Below are 18,527 nucleotides of genomic sequence, written 5' to 3' on the forward strand. Positions count from 1 at the left end.
AATAAAAAAAAAAAAAAAAAAAAAAAAAAAAAAAAAAAAAGACACAAAAAGAAACCGCCTCACTTTCCGTGGCGCCTACGGCACTACTGGCAGCTATATATTCACTGTTCGTCCTCTCCGCTTTCTCCAAATCTCTCTCTTCTCTTCTTTTTCCTCTCCCCCGCCGGCGCCGCCGATATCAATGGAGAATTATCAGATGTTTTTCCTCTGCTCCGGCGGCGAAGGGTTGTCGGCTTATCATCATCCCGACATGTCGTCCGAAAGTGGGTCCGATGTTTTTGGGAGTTTTCACGGTGGGAATCTGCAGGGAAATGGGTTTATGAAGATGGAGACGGCGGCGGTGGTGGAAGGCGACAGGAATAGCGGCGGCGATAGCTACCAGATCGGCGGCGGAAAAAAGAAAGGGGAGAAGAAGGTGAGGAAACCGAGATATGCTTTTGAGACAAAGAGCCAAGTTGACATTCTTGATGATGGATATCGTTGGAGGAAATATGGTCAAAAAGCTGTCAAAAACAACAAGTTTCCTAGGTAATTAATTCAATTTTGTTTTGTTTTGTTTCTTTTTTTAAATATTTTTCGGTTGTTCGATTTGAATCTTTGAACCGTAAAATGGGTTATCGATGTTTTAGCTGTTGAGCTATTGGAGAGAGAGGAACAACAGTGACTCAACTTTTGATGGATAGAAAGTGAAAATGACGTTTTTTTCCTACTAAATTTACCTAGGACTACTTTTGTTACTTTTAGCTGATTGCTTACTACAAAAACGTTTCGAGATCAGCCAAGCAACTCCGATAGTGCATTTGCTAAGCTGGTTTAAGACCGGCCTAGCAACTTCAGGAGTGCATTTGTCGTGTTGGCTCGAAATCGGCCAATCAACTCTGGAACTGCATTTGCTTGCTCTTTATTCTCTTCTTAGTTTAGCAGCTCGGTCTTAATTCAGCTCCCGATGCATGAATAACTCATCTTCAGATGAATTGAATTTTAAAACTAAGTGTTCATATGTATTTAATTAGATATTCGAGAGTATAAACTTGTTAGTATAAGCTTTGAAACTTGAGTTAAATAATTTGAATTACGAAAATTTTAATTTTATAATCTATATATTATTTAAACTTGTTAGTATAAGCTTTGAATCTCGATTTAAATAATTGAATGATTCGAATTTGAAGCTAGGATAATTTTTTTAATACATAATATCAAGAAATATATGGCACGAGGATGTTGACTTTTATAATATTCAATCATTAGCCTAAGCATGGGAATACGTTTATAGGTCGAGAATAATTAGTTCAAAACGATCTTGACCCTGTTCTTGTTTTAAGATTATGCATTAACGTTCTTGACCTTCTTCTCGTCTGGAGATTTATCTATCACATACACGTGCACGTATATATAGATCAATCGTCAGTTCTTCTCTAGGTTTTTCGATATTTGTATCTAGACCTCTAAAACGATCTTGACCCTCTTCTCATCTCAAGATTTATATATTACGAACATATGCATGCATATATAGATCAACGATCAGTCACCAATTCTTCCCTAAATCTCTTGAGGTTCCATGTTACAAACATAATCATGTTCGAGCTTGAAGATATCACTGTTTCTTTCTATACATCTCGAGATTAATGTAATTACGAACACGTGCAGGAGCTATTATAGGTGCACGCATCAAGGATGTAATGTGAAGAAACAAGTGCAAAGGTTAACAAGAGACGAAGGGGTAGTGGTGACAACATATGAAGGCATGCACACACACTCCATTGATAAGCCAACAGATAACTTCGAACAAATCTTGAGTAGAATGCAGATATACGGTACATCTTACTGAGAAAAGAAAAATGATCTTCCGTTCGATGAAGACGATGATCGAAGAGAGAAGCCAACGCCATGATATTGAATCAAATCACACACATTAATACTTGTGGATAGTGTAATCAAAACATGGCCGATCGTGTTTTATACTCATCATCAGCTCCTCGGTTTATTTTCAATATGTAGAAATTAATAACATAGCGATATTGTTAGACGAACACGACTCTCCACAATGGTATGATATTGTACACTTTGAGTGTAAGCTCATAAGCTCTCATGGCTTTGCTTTGGGCTTCCCCAAAAGGTCTCATCCAACACCTCCCCTCGAACAAAGTGCGCCTCCCTCAAGGCTCGACTCCTTTGGAGTCTTACTTATAAATCCATGATCATTCCCTAAATTAGTCGATGTGGGACTTCCATCATCCAACACCTCCCCTCGAACAAAGTGCGCCTCCCTCAAGGCTCGACTCCTTTGGAGTCTTACTTATAAATCCATGATCATTCCCTAAATTAGTCGATGTGGGACTTCCATCATCCAACACCTCCCCTCGAACAAAGTGCGCCTCCCCTTAATCGAGGCTCGACTCCTTTGGAGCCCATGATCATTCCCTAAATTAGTCGATGTGGGACTTCCATCATCCAACAGATATAAATGGTGATGTCTACAACCGAGCTTTCTATTTCAGTTTTCATTCCTATAAAAAATTTCATTTATTTTCATGAAAATCGATTCAGGACTTTCTCGTGAACAATTGTTTTCTAATATATATATAAATATTAAAAAAAAATTCTAAAAATTCAAATTTCAATGTTTATGTTTGAATGGGTCGGGACTCTTGCGAGTTTCAGCCTCATTGATTAAATCAGCATTTCGAGATATAAGATTATAAAATCTAAATTCTTAACCTAATTCAAATGATACATAAATTTATTTTGATCCGAAATTAAATTCTTGTTATGAATGTTTTGTACAATAAACAATTTGAAAAAGACGGTTCGACCAAAATATAAACTAACCTAAATTCTAAGCTATAAGAACGATAATAAATTAATAAAATAGGGAAACAAAAAAAATCGTCCGTTTGTCACGCACTTTGTCATAATCGCGGTTTCTAGGCAGCGGATTTGGTGATTGTGCGACACTTACTCTCAGCACTGAGTGAGTCAAGCCAACTTGGGATCACGTTGCCTACGGTCGGGCAACGTGTATACATCAGGTCCCGATTTCAAGAGAAGATTTTAGAAAGCACGGGAGAGTTTTGTAAGTAAGAGAGAGAGAGGGGTGTTATATAGCATGCAACTAAAAAGGCAACAATAACAGCTTAAACAGTATATAACTTTTCGGGTATGGAGAATTTGGCAACTAGTCGCATCAGCCTATAGTACATTTTGAGACATTTCATGTCTACCAAACGTAGCCATGAGCTCGCTGAAACGTCATATTCTTAAAGAAAACAAGAAGGAAATAATACAACATGAAAGCAGTAAAAGAAAGTGGTAAAGTATTACAAGGTAAGAGTTTCGGCTTGTCACGGGCATTGCGGCCATGGACAACACGCCTTGGACAAGCATGATCGTGACACACTGCATCCATTCACTTGTTTACCGCAGAAGTTTTCGGTGTATAATGCCCCACAAATATTAATAGTATAGTGAGGTTGAAACACGAGAGTGCCTGCTTCTTTCACGCTGGCCTAAGTCAGTCTTTTTGTAAGCGTAACCGTGTTTATATATCCATGTTCATATCTATATATATCTTCATGTTGTCATTTCGAAATGCTACTTCAACTGCAATTTCAACTACCAAAAAACTAAGTTGTCTTGAAGAGCCCAGATGTGAGGAAGCCGGAGCAATAAAAACCCGTATACCCAAGTAGCATATACCTCTGTAATATCTCTTCATACTGTCAAATACATAATTAAACTATTTTCAAACGGATACTGCTTTCGACTACCGAGTTTATATTAGTTTACCTAATATGAAAAACACTCACAGTAACAACGAAGAAAAATCTCATTACAATTATCGATTTTTTATTCTCGTCGAAAACAAACACTCACGACCATGATTTTTCTCGAAACACAGCACAAAATCCAACCATGGTTTTTCTTCATTATATCTTTTCGTAAGTCACGCTCTGTCGTCACAGTTGATTATATTGAACTTGTTTGACCTCTACCTTTTCCAACAACCGGTACCTAGCCATGTGATATATTTCTTACTGTAGTGGACGAGTTCTCCTTAAGTAATCTAAAATGACAAACTAAACGGTCAAATCCACCACTAGTAAATATTGTCTGTTTCGGTCCCGTTACGTACGTTACGTATCATCGAGACATTTATAATCGATGTGGGCTATGATACTATTTCTAACCGTCCAAACCCATTGCTAACAGATATTGTTTTATTTGGTCTTTCCTTTCGAGCTTTGTTTTAAAATACATTTGCTAATGACAGGTTTCTGCATCGTTATAAGTAATGTTTTATTCCTCTCTTCAATCGACGTGGAATCTCACAAATTTACAATTGAACCCTTTTTCGTTAACGAGTATAAAAGACAAAAATAAATTTTAAAAAAATTGATAAAAATTTTGGAATAATCTAAAAGTAAAAGGTTTGAAAATTAAAAAAAAAATGTGGAAGAGGATGAATAAAAATCTTGGAATAATCTTAATGTAAAAGATTTGACAATAAATGTGATAAAATATCACAAGAAAAAACACAAATTTATGACCTAATACTTCAAATTTAGAATATTTATGTGTTTGTAACATTCTCAAGGTTTTAAAACGTTGTCGGGAGAGGTCTCACAATCTACTTCCTCGGGATTTTCGCACCCTTATAAGGAATGTTTCGTTTTCCTCTCCAACTGATGCGGAACCTCACAATCCATCCCCTGGAGACATAGCGTCCTTGCTAGCACACTGTCTGGTGACTGACTCTAATACTATTTATAACAGCTCAAGCCACTTTTAAGAGATATTGTCCTCTTTGTGATTTCCGTTCGAGGCTTCCCTTCAATGTTTTAAAACACGTCTACTAGGGAGAGGTCTCACAATCCATTTCCTTGGAGGCTTCCAACCCTTAAAGAAATGTTTCGTTATTATCCTCTCTAACTATTGTGGAATCTTACAATCTACCCTTGGAGGTTTGCCATCCTCACGGGCACATTGCCAATGACGGGCTTTGATATCATTTATAACAGCTCAAACTCACTTCTAACCGATATTGTCCTCTTCGAGATTTCCGTTCCAAGCTTCCCTTCAATGTTTTAAAACACGTCTACTAGGGAGAGGTCTCGCAATCCACTTCCCCTGAGGCTTCCACACCCTTATAAGGAATGTTTCACTCTCCTCTCCAACTGATGTGAAATCTCACAATCTACCCCTGGAGGCCTAGCTAGCACACCGTCCAGTGACTGGCTATGATACCATTTATAACAGCTCAAGTCCACCGCTAGCAAATATTGTCATCTTTCGATTTTCCCTTCCGAGCTTCCCTTCAATATTTTAAAACGCGTCAACTAGAGAGAGGTTTCCACACCCTTATAAAGAATGTTTCGTTTCCCTCTCCAACGGACATAAGATCTAACGGTATCATGGATATTAAAGCCAATATACAAAAATATTATTGATTTAAAAAAATTCCAATTGGTTGGCAACCACTACAATTGGGGGAATTTTAATCCTTATCTTAAAAAAAATTAATTAATAAAAAACAAACTTTGGAACACAATATCATTGTGTTTTTTATGTTGTTGGTTTAAAAATAAAAATAAAAAATAAAAAATAAATCAACTTAATACTATTTTCTTTTTCAAAAATGAAAAGATTAAAAGATAATATAAGAAATTTTGGTACTTTATGAAATGGGATTACCAAATTGCATTAAAATTAAGTTATTATTATTTATTTATTTATTTATTTTGGTTTAATAATAAGAATCCACTAAGACATGAAGAAAGAGAGAGTTTATTTAATTAAAAATGAATTAATTTATTTTTTAATAAATAAAAAAAGTGGTCAACTATTGGGCCTCATGTGGCCCATTTTAAATACATTATCAAGTTTTTGAAGTTTTTTTTTTTTTTAATATTTATTTTAATTACAATTATATGAAAATTTTGTAGATGTCTTAATATATTGAGAAGGACGTTCTTTGTTTGCGTGTGAAGTCGTTACCTTGAGGGTATCTATTTGGGTGCGACTTTTTTTTTNTTTTTTTTTTTTTTTTTTTTTTTTTTTTTTTTTTTTTTTTTTTTTTTTTTTTTTTTTTGTATGGTATGTTAAATCACTTGGGACGTCAACTAGACGTCGATTATATATGTTTCAACTTCACTTGGTACTTGTGTTGTGTAGTGTAACTAGGCTAATAAGTCAAGCTCGAGAAAACGAGAGGTTAATCTATGGTGTGATACGACTAAGAAATTATCAAGTAATTTGTTTGTGCTTCCATTTCGTGGATTTTCATTAATATGAATTCTTTTATCTTCCTATTAGAAAGAATTACGTGATGATTTATCTTGTTACTTTGTGTAACGCCCGAGCCCAACAGGTGTGTAATTCCCTTTTCATTGCCTTTGAATTTTTGAATTCTCGGGATTTTATTAGGTGTCTTAGAGAATGAATCTCAAATCGGTGTAGAAAGGAAAAAAAAAATATTGGGACACCTTAGGGAACCTAGGAAAAATAAAATTAAAAATACAAGAAATTTTGAAAAAACGAGTTCAAAATCAACAAATAAATTAGTTAAAATTGTCTCACAATCGTCTTATATGACTTTGAGAACGGTTGTATCGAGGGCAAGTCTCCACAATAATTGCACTAAGGTAAAGTAAAGCGTATAAAAGTCTCACTCGAGCTATGAGAAAAATAACGTTAAATTACACAAAATACCCTTTAACCTTAAGGTAAGTTTCCATTGTACTCCTAGATTTTGAAAATTTTCAACTCATTAGTGTGTAAAAACTATAAGCGTCGTTAACAAGATCATTTCGTAAATTGACTTGACAGATGATGTGTAAAAATGAGTAATGTTGTGAGATCCCACATCGGTTGGAGAGGAGAACGAAAGATTCTTTATAAGAGTGTGGAAACCTCTCCCTAGCAGACACATTATAGAATTGTGAAATTGACGGTGACATGTATCTACCAGCGGTGGGCTTAAGTTCTTACAAATGACATTAGAGCCAGACACTAGGCGGTGTGCGATCGAGGACACTGGCCCACAAGGGGAGTAGATTGTGAGACCCCACGTCGGTTGGAGACTAGAACGAAGCACCCCCCAACCGACGGAAACAAAACACCCCCTTATAAGGGTATGGAAATCTCTCCCTAACATAAGCGTTTTAAAATCATGAGGCCGACAACTATATCGTTAAAAAAAGCATTATGATTGTTGTACAGATGCCAAAGTCGGTATAAAATTAAAGTGTTACAAAGCATAATAAATCAATGTCTAAAAATTTTGTGGTCACAAAATGGAAATTTGTCAGAGATTCTAAGAACAGACATGAAATGCTTTTGATTTCCCTTTCTTTAAAGCCCTTTGCTTTCCTATAATTTTAATACTAATTCTTTTCCTTTTCTCTTTCTAATCTCATCTCCCTTCCAATTTTCACATTTATTCATATTTAATCTCATCCTAAGTTTTTAAACTTTAGGACACGTGTCTCGTATGTTCTAAATTGATGAAGCGAAGTAGAAACGAATTTCTGGATACTGTCTCGAAAAGAGGCTCGATCAAACAGATACGATGACTACTGGCACTTGAACGCACTTGAGGGTACGTTTTGAAAAATTACCCAAAGGGTTTCAGCTAAAACACTTGTCTAAATTTTAAGTGCAATTTGAAATTCAAAATCAAGGTAACAAAATCAATATAACTGAATGAATTTATGGGTAAATTTTTTACAAGAAACATTGGATCGAAAAAACAAAATTTTTTCAGAACAACTTTTTAAAAGAAGTAGAAATGTCTTATCTACTGAGTTATGCACGCGTTGACCCATTACAGAGATTTATCGAACAAGATATTGAAAGATTAATAGTTTATTATCGGTGAGATCCAGTGATTGATATTTTAAGCGGGTTTTTTCCACAAACCATTTCCAAAAGTGGAAGAGATATTAAAAGAAAGAAAGATGGGAAACCAACAAAATGTCACTGTCATGTAATGTCAAGCTGTTCTTCTCTCTTAGCTCAAAAGTTGTATTTACCTTTCAATTGTTTGAGCTATCATCTCCATCACCCAATTTTCCTTTGTTTTTTCTTCACTCTGTTTCCATTTTTGCCTATTTTGTTTGCTTATTACATCTCTCTCTCTCTCTCTCTCTTCACCAATGAGTATCAATGTTGCAGCCTACATGGGCCTTGATGGGAATGGTAAAGATGGGAGCTTTCTTAATCAAAATCTTGACCCATTTCCTTGGAGGTTTCTGTTTGTCATATAGAGGAAAAATGGAAAAATTCACCAAAAATTTCACTATTATTTCACCCCTTTCTGTCTCTCTCTCTCTCTCCTCAGTTTCTCTCTCTTCCATTTGGAGTAAGATGAGAAAAAGCTTCCTTTAAGCCTCAAAACTGAAGTGGGGTCTTTTGATTAACTGTTGATTACCCTATCAATTCCAAAGAGGTTTGGATTGATTGAAATTATTCTGAAACCTTCCATCCATCTGCTGCTAACTTCTGCAACAAAACCAGTGGAGGATTCTCTGCTATTATATCATCCAACCATTCTCTATCCTTCGTTTTTTCACTGTTTTTTATCCAAAAAGTGGATACCCATTTGAAGATTTGGGCATATGAACAATTGGAGAGGAGGAGGTACAAATTGAAACAAGTGTGTGTGTGTGTGTGTGTGTGTGTGTGTGTGTGTGTGTGTGTGTGTGTGTGTGTGTGTGTGTGTGTGTGTGTGTGTGTGTGTGTGTGTGTGTGTGTGTGTGTGTGTGTGTGTGTGTGTGTGTGTGTGTGTGTGTGTGTGTGTGTGTGTGTGTGTGTGTGTGTGTGTGTGTGTGTGTGTGTGTGTGTGTGTGTGTGTGTGTGTGTGTGTGTGTGTGTGTGTGTGTGTGTGTGTGTGTGTGTGTGTGTGTGTGTGTGTGTGTGTGTGTGTGTGTGTGTGTGTGTGTGTGTGTGTGTGTGTGTGTGTGTGTGTGTGTGTGTGTGTGTGTGTGTGTGTGTGTGTGTGTGTTGTGTGTTTATGGATTGGGGTTGGAGAAAATTTTCTGGGGAAAGAGTCACTTTCCAGGAAAACAAACAGAATCCCACAAGTTTTTCTGACTCGATTGGATCAAATAATGAAGAAGAACCGATTCTCAAGGGTTCGAGTCAAGAAAGTTCTACCTCTCATGGATCCTCCAAGAGGACTCGATTGCTTCATGCGAGCCAGAACCAGACATGTTTGGTGGATGGCTGTGACTCTGACTTGAGCAATTGCAAGGAGTATCATCGTCGTCATAGGGTCTGCGATTTGCACTCCAAAACCCCTGTTGTGATGGTCAAAGGCGAGGAGAAACGATTCTGTCAACAGTGCAGCAGGTAAACATTAACAATAACAAGAACAATAACAACAACAACAACAACAACAACAAAAAAGTGATGGGTTTCGTTTGTTTTGCTGTAATTTTGCCTCAAAATGTATGGTTTCTTGTTTTGGTTTCTTGTGGAGTCTAAAAGTATTGTAGATTTCATTCGCTTGGTGAGTTTGATGAGGTTAAGAGAAGCTGTAGAAAGAGGCTTGATGGACACAATCGGCGTAGGAGGAAGCCTCAGCCTGAATCCTTGTTCATCAGTTCAAGGGATTTTCTGTCAAATTGCAAAGGTTTATCTATCCCTCCTCAAATCCATAGAAATTTCTTATGATTCTGTTCTTGTTCTGTTTGTAAAATTGGGTTATCCTCCTCAAATCCATAGGTCCAATTGTGCTGCAATTCAGCGATCAACAAGTTCATGTTCCTGATGAACTTGGTAGGAGTTTATGGCCTATGAGAACTGAAGAAAACTCATCTTTGGTTCCATCAAATTCCTCTGGTTTCTTCAGTTTTGGAGGAGGAGACAACAAACAGCTGCCATTTTTGCAGCCTAAGAATGGCTCAAAGCAAGGAAAGCATATGGTTTCTTCTCAGTTTTGTTTCAATCAGCAACTTCCTGATGCAATCTCTCAGGTGAGTGAGGGGGACAGCCAGAAAACGGTGCCTCCGAATAACTCGCCCGAGGATTCGGGTTGTGCTCTCTATCTTCTGTCATCGCACCCTGTGCAAGCTCTCCCAGAGGCTGGCTTGAGCTCTTTGGTTCAGTCCCATCTGAGTCTTCCAGTCCAAACTCAAGAGGAGACTGAGCTGAATTTCAGTAGTCTAAGTGATTTCTCTGAGTCCTTTGGTTCAAAGGACAAGGCTGTTAGTAAAACCAATGTTCATCATAGTGAGTTGGGGCTTGAAATGGAGGAGGAATCTAATGGCTTGTTTCCCATTTCTTGGGAGTAGTTTAAGCTTTGTCTGTTTGTTTTTTCTTTTTATTTATGGCTTTAATGCAAGACTTCTTTTGAATATGAAGTTCTTTGTTTCTGTGATTGTAGACAGCAAAGGGGCCTATTTTGCTGGTTGTTTTGTGACCTTTGACATAAAAAGGAATAGACTACTACTTTGACATCGTCATTTAGACTACGAGCCGCTCCACGTTTAAGATATCTACGTGCCATTTTGTGACATGTACGTGGAGCGGAGCGATCCTGGAGATAGATTGTCTTTCTATTCCTCTGCTAGACTTGTTTCTTGAATCATGGTCTGTTTGTTAGTTTACTTTATGTTCTTATATCCTTCATCATGTTGAGTTTTTTTTATGGTAAATTTGGAGAAAACATGGAAACAGCTTTGCTCATAGAGCATACAACAATGGCTGACAATGAATTCAGCAAAACTAAAGGAGGAGAAATGCTGGTTTATGTGAAGATCTAGGAGTGTGGGCAGGGGGCATAGATGCCAAACAAACCGGACCCATAAAAGCAGATCCTAGAAAAGATTATGGTTTTCGGGTATCCAATCAATTAATCTCCCAAATCGGAGAGAAGAAACGAAAGGGTAGGGGGAGGGATAAGGGGGGAAGCTCCTAAATTGATAGCTCTTCCCTCGCTCACTCTAACGCTCGTTTATACAACAACGAGTAGAGTGAGATTTCATAATTGGTTCAAGTAGTGTGGTCTCTATATTTTTGCACAGTTTTTTTTTTTATTATTGTTATTTTGTTCATTGTTCAACACTTCCAAAACATTCATTATTCATTTGGAGTCTGTTTTAGTTTTCCTACTTCAACATCACACTTTTGATTTCAACATCTCAATGCAAGAAATTGAAATAGGCTTATAGATTCGGATTCGCATCAAGTGTTCATAAACAGACAATGACAAAAACAATCACGTCAATCTGAATACACCTGATTAAGATAATCTTTGAAAGTCGGGACATCTAAATATAATTTTCTTTGGGAGGAAGCATTATTTGGGTGATGGCAACATGAGGAATTTGGGGGCCATTTGGTAGCTTGGATGTATTAATCAAACAATAAAGATCTTTCATGGAGAAAGGGCCAGGGAGTGGTAGAGATAAAGAGATGGAGTAAGAAAAAAATAAAGCAAGGGGCCCTCCCTAAGACTCAATAGACAAATAAAGAAACAAGTATTCCTTTCAATCAAATCGTGGCACTAAAACAAACCACATATGGTATGGAAAGAGAGCCTAGTCAATAGCCAATAGCCAATAAACAAATATTCAGTCAACATTCTCCTCAACCAACTGAACAGCTCTAATGATAAAGACTAAATGACAGGAAGATCAAAGAGAATCGTTTACAAAATCTCAAAGATCAAAAGGATGCCTACTTTTCACTTTTCTAACAGTTAATCCATTGCATGTATGAATAAAGAAACACAAAAAACTGTATGGAAGAAAGCAGGAATACATTATACATACAGAATGTAACAAAGAGTATTATATTTCAGATGGCTGACCTCAGGGTTATGACAAAATGATACCAAATACTGATGTTAGCAGAAAACAACACAATTTCCTTGTTTATCTCAACATGGTAGACATAATTATAATCAAAATGAAGTCAACAAATGCTATTATCTTTTGCACTGGGGGCAGGCAACCCAGCACCTCTAATTATTATAGGCCACTTAATAAACTAGTTTATGACTACAATCAGGCGTGGAAATGGGAAAAGGTCTCTATTTGAGTGCACATCTTAGGTTGTCTTACAAGACAAGAATAAGAGAAGGGTGAGATATAGTAGCACGTACCAGGCAAGCCATTGATTCAATCATATAAAACAATACCTCCATTGATAGTGGAAGAATTCAAAGATATCTTGTTTAACAGACTAGGGTTTCTGTAAAAGAAAATTCATGTAATTTTATTGTCTTGACTAAAGCGAACAGAACAGATATTAAACTGGGATGAAAAGGAACCCTTAGATAAGAAACATTATTTGTTGCTAAAGTGGACCACAAAATTGGGGGGAGAGAGAGAGAGGATTGAGACGATAAGAGGTTCACGTTGCTATTTAACCAATATTCACATTAATGCTTGTCATCTTTGGGAATATCTTTATGAGGAGTCTTGGATTCCAGCTCCTTAGTTGCTTTCTCCACAGTCCTGAAAGAATAACATCGCAGTTATATTACAAAAGCGTGGTCTACAGAAAGGAGTACCAGCCTGTTGCATTAACATGCCAGAATAGACATCTTAAAGATATGGATTCTACGAAATTTTTCATAACCCATAGGCTTGATAAGCTTGATGTGGTTTCTTCTGAAACTTTATATTTATGCTATCTGTCATTCTTCCTTCGCCAACTTGAATAGGTTTTAACATTCTTCTGGCCAAACATAACTGCACTGCATTAAACCTGGCTAATATACTGTATTGGATCTAGTACATATAAACAAAATTAAAAGCAAAGAAACAGTTATGAGATGCTACGGGAGGGGTTTTGAAATTATGCTAATAGGAGTCCAACTCTCTAGTCCGTAAGGAATTCCCTAAAAAGAAGACGGGGCTTTAAAGTGAGAGTTGGTTATGAGTAGGGTATAGAGACCATCAGAACATTTTACAATAGTATAGACAATATAAAAGCAACTTGACGGTAAAAGAAAAGAATTTAAATCATTTAGTAAGGGATGAGACTTCGTTTCTCTTTCATTTTCTTCTTCTTTTGAATATTTCTTGTTTGCTTGCTTCGCTCCTTCCTTCCCCCCGACAGAACTTTTATTTGAAAAGTCTCAACGTCCTTGTTGAGAGTAACTCAACAGACGTCCAGTAGTCCCTGACTTTGTCTTTGAATCGTCAATTTCAGCCCGCTCCCAACTTGCCTCTCTCAGGTTGGCCCTTCTACTTGATTAAGTAGTATTCTTCTACTCGTGTAGTGGGTGCATGGTCCCGTCCTACATGGTAGAGTCAGCTATGATATACTAAACTGATTCTTGAAGAAGTTCATCTACAAGATCTGGCAGTGCCCTCGTGGGCACATTCCTCTCAGGATCGGTCTGGTCTAACCGAAGTCAACTGACTCACATAGAATACGGGATGAAAACGGACGACAAAGAGGAGAGAGGGCAGTCAACTGGCTAGATGGAAGTGACTAGAGTGTGCACTACGACAGGATACCGAAACTCTTGAACTTCTAGGTAACCTATAATTCTCATTTCATTAAATAACAATACAGTAATAATACATTTTTTATCAGGCTCTGGAATTTTCCTATTATTTTATCCTCATGTCCTTTACTTTGTATTGTCATATGAAACATAAAATAAATAAGTGTCTAGCAACAGATTGAACACGAACTCCAACATAACAATCCAGTCTACACCAAAAGCATATTCCAGGAATCAATTTGGCACCCCTTGGACACTTGATCAAGATTCAAGAAAAGTATAGCCCCAGTGGACAACACTATCAAAAGGAAAATTAGTATATATAATATATCTTTTCAAACGTAGTACATAATAATAATATTAAAACGATGATGAAAAACATAACCAGTCAAGCGATCAACAAGTCCCTTTCTCGATCAGTTTTTTAACCTTCCAAGATCACGAACAGCTTTTCTAGATTTCTAAAAAACAAGTTATCTTTTAGAAAACAATTGACGAGAGGATAAGATTCTTTGTCTGTTCTCTTTTCACTTTAATCCTACTCCAAAACCATGAATGATTAATTTATAAGTATTCATTTCCAATCATTAAGAAATATGTGCCAGAAATTTGGCCCATAAATTTTTTAGGAGTTTCTCATGAGAACTGAAAGTTTGAAACTCTTTCGGATGCAATGAGATGTCAATAGATTAAGGTACTGTAACCTTCATTTTTTCAACTAGAAGTTTACTCTATTATTACTTTTATTATTATTATTATTATTATTATTTCCTTCTTGCCAAGATCCACCCCCACAAGCAAATGACTAATAGGCATTAGGATAATGAAAACATATCCTTCACTATCCAAATTGGTATGATATAGTCCATCTTTTGAAGTATCCACTTAAACGAACCCTAACCAAGGGAAATATTTTAAATGCATGATCTTTCCATTTTTATCCATGAGTGACTTTGGTCATGCCCTTAAAACCCTTATTGATCAAATGACTATCAAACCTCCCTTCAAAGAACATCTATCTCTCCACCCCTTATCACAGCCCAGAGCTTTACTCTTATTAAAGAAATTCCATACTCCAGAACATTAATTATAGCTTTCTCAACAATCCACTCTCTATTCCTCTCCTTATTGAATATTTAGTAGTTACTTTCCAACTATAACTACCAAAGCATCAATTTAATTAAGTTGGGCAGAACAATCTTCACATGCTTCTTTAAATTGAGTGCAGAACATTTAAAGAAGCCACTCTCTATTCCTCTCCTTATTGAATATTTAGTAGTTACTTTCCAACTATAACTACCAAAGCATCAATTTAATTAAGTTGGGCAGAACAATCTTCACATGCTTCTTTAAATTGAGTGCAGAACATTTAAAGAAGCCACTCTCTATTCCTCTCCTTATTGAATATTTAGTAGTTACTTTCCAACTATAACTACCAAAGCATCAATTTAATTAAGTTGGGCAGAACAATCTTCACATGCTTCTTTAAATTGAGTGCAGAACATTTAAAGAAGCCACTCTCTATTCCTCTCCTTATTGAATATTTAGTAGTTACTTTCCAACTATAACTACCAAAGCATCAATTTAATTAAGTTGGGCAGAACAATCTTCACATGCTTCTTTAAATTGAGTGCAGAACATTTAAAGAAGCCACTCTCTATTCCTCTCCTTATTGAATATTTAGTAGTTACTTTCCAACTATAACTACCAAAGCATCAATTTAATTAAGTTGGGCGGAACAATCTTCACATGCTTCTTTAAATTGAGTGCCCACAGCATCTACTCTTAAGTTCTTTAAAGAACTAAAAAAACACCCAGTGTATATTTGTCAATCCCAAATTTGTCACGAACACTTGGAGCTAAAATCAGTGTAACATAACATATGGTTTGCTCTTCTCCTTGGTTTTTTACACTGAAAACACCAGTTTGGGGGAAGGGAAATGCCTGATCTGGACATCTTTTCGGAAATTCGGAAAGTCCTCAAAGAAAAACTAGATCCGCTGAGGGCTCTTACCTTTTCATACCATCCTTAACGAATTTCCCTTTAGAACCTCCTCTTCCTCTGTTAATTTTCTGAAACGTGACTAGTTGAGGAATATCCAAATGCTAATACGGTCCCTGCTTAAATATCCTCCTCATTCCTAGATATTTAGCAAAGCCATTATATTAGCTTGCTTCATCCTCCGAAAAATATCTTCGCATGGTAATTTTCCAAGAATGTAATCCTCATCCAAAAATCCTCCACAGTTCACACATCCATCTGAAAGAGCTGCCACATTTGAAATTCTCCAAAACATACACCTCAGCAGATGATTCTACTCCATCTATTGTCCCATAAGCGAATCCTCGTGCCTTTGTACCCCAAACGGGAATCTAGATGTGCAGATGTTTTACTAGCTACTACATCTCTTCACCTTTGTACCCCATCTAATCAACACCATGTTTGCCTCAATCATTTAATGCTACAATTCATCAAGCTCTACAGAAAACCTTTGGCCAGGACAACTTCATTTCTCATAATAACAGTTCCAACCAGCCCTATAACGAGAAATTATACAAATCCAAACATGATCTCTCATGAGCTGCCTATTAAATTCCTAATAAACCTAATCAATTCCATCTAGAATCAATTGCTACGGCCTACTGATTCCATTCCAATATCACTAATACACACGAACCTCAACAATACAAAAAAACGAACCAAACAAGTAAATGAACTAAGAATAAAGAGAAATTACTTGGAGGCAGAGGCAGATTCTTCTTCGAGCCACTGGCGGATGTGCTTGACGTTGCGCCGGAAGATTGAAGCCGATTGTTTCACATCGCTCCTCAAAAGAACAACCACGGCACTAACTCCAGCCACCGTCAAGATGAAATTCGTCAAAGCCATCAATTCAAATCCTTCAACCTTCGGTTCAATCCCAACATTCAGACGAAGCGAAACACAGAATCCTACTCGCTGGTTACTCGTCGTGGAGCAAATGAAATTGCAGAAATGTTTCGATTGCTTGCGAGGTTGATCGAAGAAGAACACGATTGGTCTAGTGGGCTTCCAGGAATAGTCCATTGAAGCATTTTTCAACGGCCCATTTAAAGCCCAAATTCTTATACCCATCAATTTCCAGCCCTTACTTAAAACTAGGGTTGTACATTCAACCCGACAACCCGGACCAACCCAACCCGAACTATAAGGTTGGGTTGGGTTGGATTAGCATTTCGGTAGGGTTGGGTTCATTTTTCTGAACCCGAACTGAATATGGGCAAAACCTTCGAGTTGACCCGAGCCAAATAAAGATATATAAAATATATTAAGAATCCTTGTATTTTTGTTCCTTTAACCAATTCTTAAAAAATGTCGGTATTTAATTGTCTTTAGTTTTACAACAATGTTGAACTATGTTAATATGTTACAATTTTCGTTCGTTATTTTTTATTAAATTTATTATTATTATTATTATTATTATTTCAATAATTATAAATTTATTTGGGTTTGTTTGTGAACTTTTAATATATTTTATCTAAGATTGTATCCGAATAATTATAAATTGTGGATAAATAAAACTTAAAAAAAAATTGACAACCAACTCGAACCCAACCCGAAAATAGAGGGTTGAGTTGGATTGGGTTGTGAAAAGTTTCGGGTTTGGTTGGGTTACCCATCCAACCAACCCGAACTTTTGGGTTGGGTCAAAAGAATCCCTCAACCCGACCATGTACAGCCCTACTTAAAACTTTCAAAATTTTAAAATTATAAAAGAAAAAATAATTAATAATATATATTAATTTGAAGCGTTCAAATTAATATTAAATATAATAAAAGAGAAAAATATATTTACTATATTTGATACATTAAATATTAAAATAATAAATTTAGATACATTAATTTAGCGTCATTGTTGATGACCAAACTTGAGTTTCTTGAATGATTAGCGAGAATTCTATTCACTTTTTTAATGCTCTCGTGCAAACCTAACCGAGCATTGCATAAATAAACAGACCCATATACCAGTTATGTCTGTTAGTGAAACCGTCAAACGTGGAAGCTGTAGTTTCCAAGGTTTGGAGCTTATGGGTTGAGTTGCTCCGAGAAATCTCGTTTCTTGCTCGTCCAGTTAGAGAGGTGCAGACTCGTAACGATAGATGATATATGAGAGTAGTAAGAAAATTCGTTGAGTGGTTTTTTTTCTTTTTGTAAAGTTAAGATAAGGACTTGGACCAACCTAAGGACGTGTCAGTTGAGTGAACGTTGTACTTGTTCGAGGATAAATATACTACTTGGAAAAAAGAATATCATGATTCGCTTCATGTCGGGGAGCAAATCAATAATCAATTGACCATATTAAACCGGTTCGGTTGGTTGGTTGGATGTTAAGAAAATATAAAGATTAATCGTTTTGAACGGTAAATATTTCAAGATATAATTGATACGTTAGGGCGTTCTTTATATTTTGTCTAAATATTTATGACACTCGCCTCTAGTAGATATTGTCTGTTTTAACCCGCTATGTATTACCGTCAGCCTCACGATTTTAAAACACATCTGCTAGAGAGAGGTTTCCACGCTCGTATAAGAAATGTTTCGTTCCCCTCTCCAACTAATATATAGTCAACATCCTCACTCGTATTCCACCCAGTGTCTGCCTCTATTACTCTGAATTTAAAAAAAAATATATATATATATATAGAAATTACCAGATCCTTATTTTTAGATGAAAAATATTAATATTTTATTTCAAAAATATTTTTAAAATATTTTTAAATTTTCAAAATTTTTATTAATATCCTTTGAACTATTTTTTAATATTTTTTAATTCTGAATATTAATAAAAATTTAAAATTCAAAAATATTTTTAAATACTTTAAAAGTTTTATTAAAATTTTTGAAAACTTATTATTTTTTTATAGATATTTTTATTAATTTAATTTTGAATTTCTAATTTGAATTAAACAAAATAATAATAATTATAGATTTTATGATAATAGAGAGGTGGAATATGAATATTTTATCCCAACCATATCTCAATATATATATATATATATATATATATATATATATATATATATA

The 18,527-nt window shown here is 35.9% G+C and overlaps 3 protein-coding genes across 4 annotated transcripts; 2 read left to right on the forward strand and 1 right to left on the reverse strand.

Annotated features, from left to right (window-relative positions):
- The first annotated feature begins 144 nt into the window (after positions 1 to 144).
- LOC111793750 (probable WRKY transcription factor 75) lies at positions 145 to 2,026 on the forward strand. Its single transcript, XM_023675779.1, has 2 exons — positions 145 to 528; positions 1,648 to 2,026. The coding sequence occupies exons 1-2, from the start codon at positions 182 to 184 to the stop codon at positions 1,826 to 1,828; spliced, it is 528 nt and encodes a 175-aa protein (XP_023531547.1). The 5' UTR covers positions 145 to 181; the 3' UTR covers positions 1,829 to 2,026.
- A 6,135-nt stretch (positions 2,027 to 8,161) lies between these two features.
- Positions 8,162 to 10,467, forward strand: LOC111793939 (squamosa promoter-binding-like protein 13A). 2 transcript variants are annotated; one of them, XM_023676023.1, is made up of 4 exons: positions 8,162 to 8,707; positions 9,002 to 9,348; positions 9,495 to 9,631; positions 9,724 to 10,467. In XM_023676023.1, exons 2-4 carry the CDS (start codon positions 9,011 to 9,013, stop codon positions 10,290 to 10,292), a joined length of 1,044 nt encoding a protein of 347 aa, XP_023531791.1. In that variant the 5' UTR covers positions 8,162 to 8,707; positions 9,002 to 9,010; the 3' UTR covers positions 10,293 to 10,467. The 2 variants fall into 2 exon arrangements, with proteins under 2 accessions (XP_023531791.1, XP_023531790.1); XM_023676022.1 differs by lacking the exon at positions 8,162 to 8,707 and having other exon boundaries at positions 8,952 to 9,348.
- A 1,650-nt stretch (positions 10,468 to 12,117) lies between these two features.
- Positions 12,118 to 16,529, reverse strand: LOC111794015. Its single transcript, XM_023676118.1, has 2 exons — positions 16,201 to 16,529; positions 12,118 to 12,461 (listed from the first exon to the last, which is right to left on the reverse strand). The coding sequence occupies exons 1-2, from the start codon at positions 16,527 to 16,529 to the stop codon at positions 12,386 to 12,388; spliced, it is 405 nt and encodes a 134-aa protein (XP_023531886.1). The 3' UTR covers positions 12,118 to 12,385.
- Between the last annotated feature and the right edge of the window lie 1,998 nt (positions 16,530 to 18,527).

This window comes from Cucurbita pepo, chromosome LG04, assembly GCF_002806865.2.
Source record: "Cucurbita pepo subsp. pepo cultivar mu-cu-16 chromosome LG04, ASM280686v2, whole genome shotgun sequence".
In the NCBI taxonomy this organism is placed as follows: domain Eukaryota; kingdom Viridiplantae; phylum Streptophyta; class Magnoliopsida; order Cucurbitales; family Cucurbitaceae; genus Cucurbita; species Cucurbita pepo.

Bases quoted from the DNA above. Each gene is read 5' to 3' on its own strand.
- LOC111793750 (XM_023675779.1), top strand. From the start codon at position 182: ATGGAGAATTATCAGATGTTTTTCCTCTGCTCCGGCGGCGAAGGGTTG. The intron at 529-1,647 runs GTAATTAATTCA...GAACACGTGCAG, and splicing joins AAAAACAACAAGTTTCCTAG to GAGCTATTATAGGTGCACGC.
- LOC111794015 (XM_023676118.1), bottom strand. From the start codon at position 16,529: ATGGACTATTCCTGGAAGCCCACTAGACCAATCGTGTTCTTCTTCGAT. The intron at 12,462-16,200 runs GTAATTTCTCTT...TTATTCTTTCAG, and splicing joins GAATCTGCCTCTGCCTCCAA to GACTGTGGAGAAAGCAACTA.
- LOC111793939 (XM_023676023.1), top strand. From the start codon at position 9,011: ATGGATTGGGGTTGGAGAAAATTTTCTGGGGAAAGAGTCACTTTCCAG. The intron at 9,349-9,494 runs GTAAACATTAAC...AAAGTATTGTAG, and splicing joins TTCTGTCAACAGTGCAGCAG to ATTTCATTCGCTTGGTGAGT. The intron at 9,632-9,723 runs GTTTATCTATCC...TCAAATCCATAG, and splicing joins TTTTCTGTCAAATTGCAAAG to GTCCAATTGTGCTGCAATTC.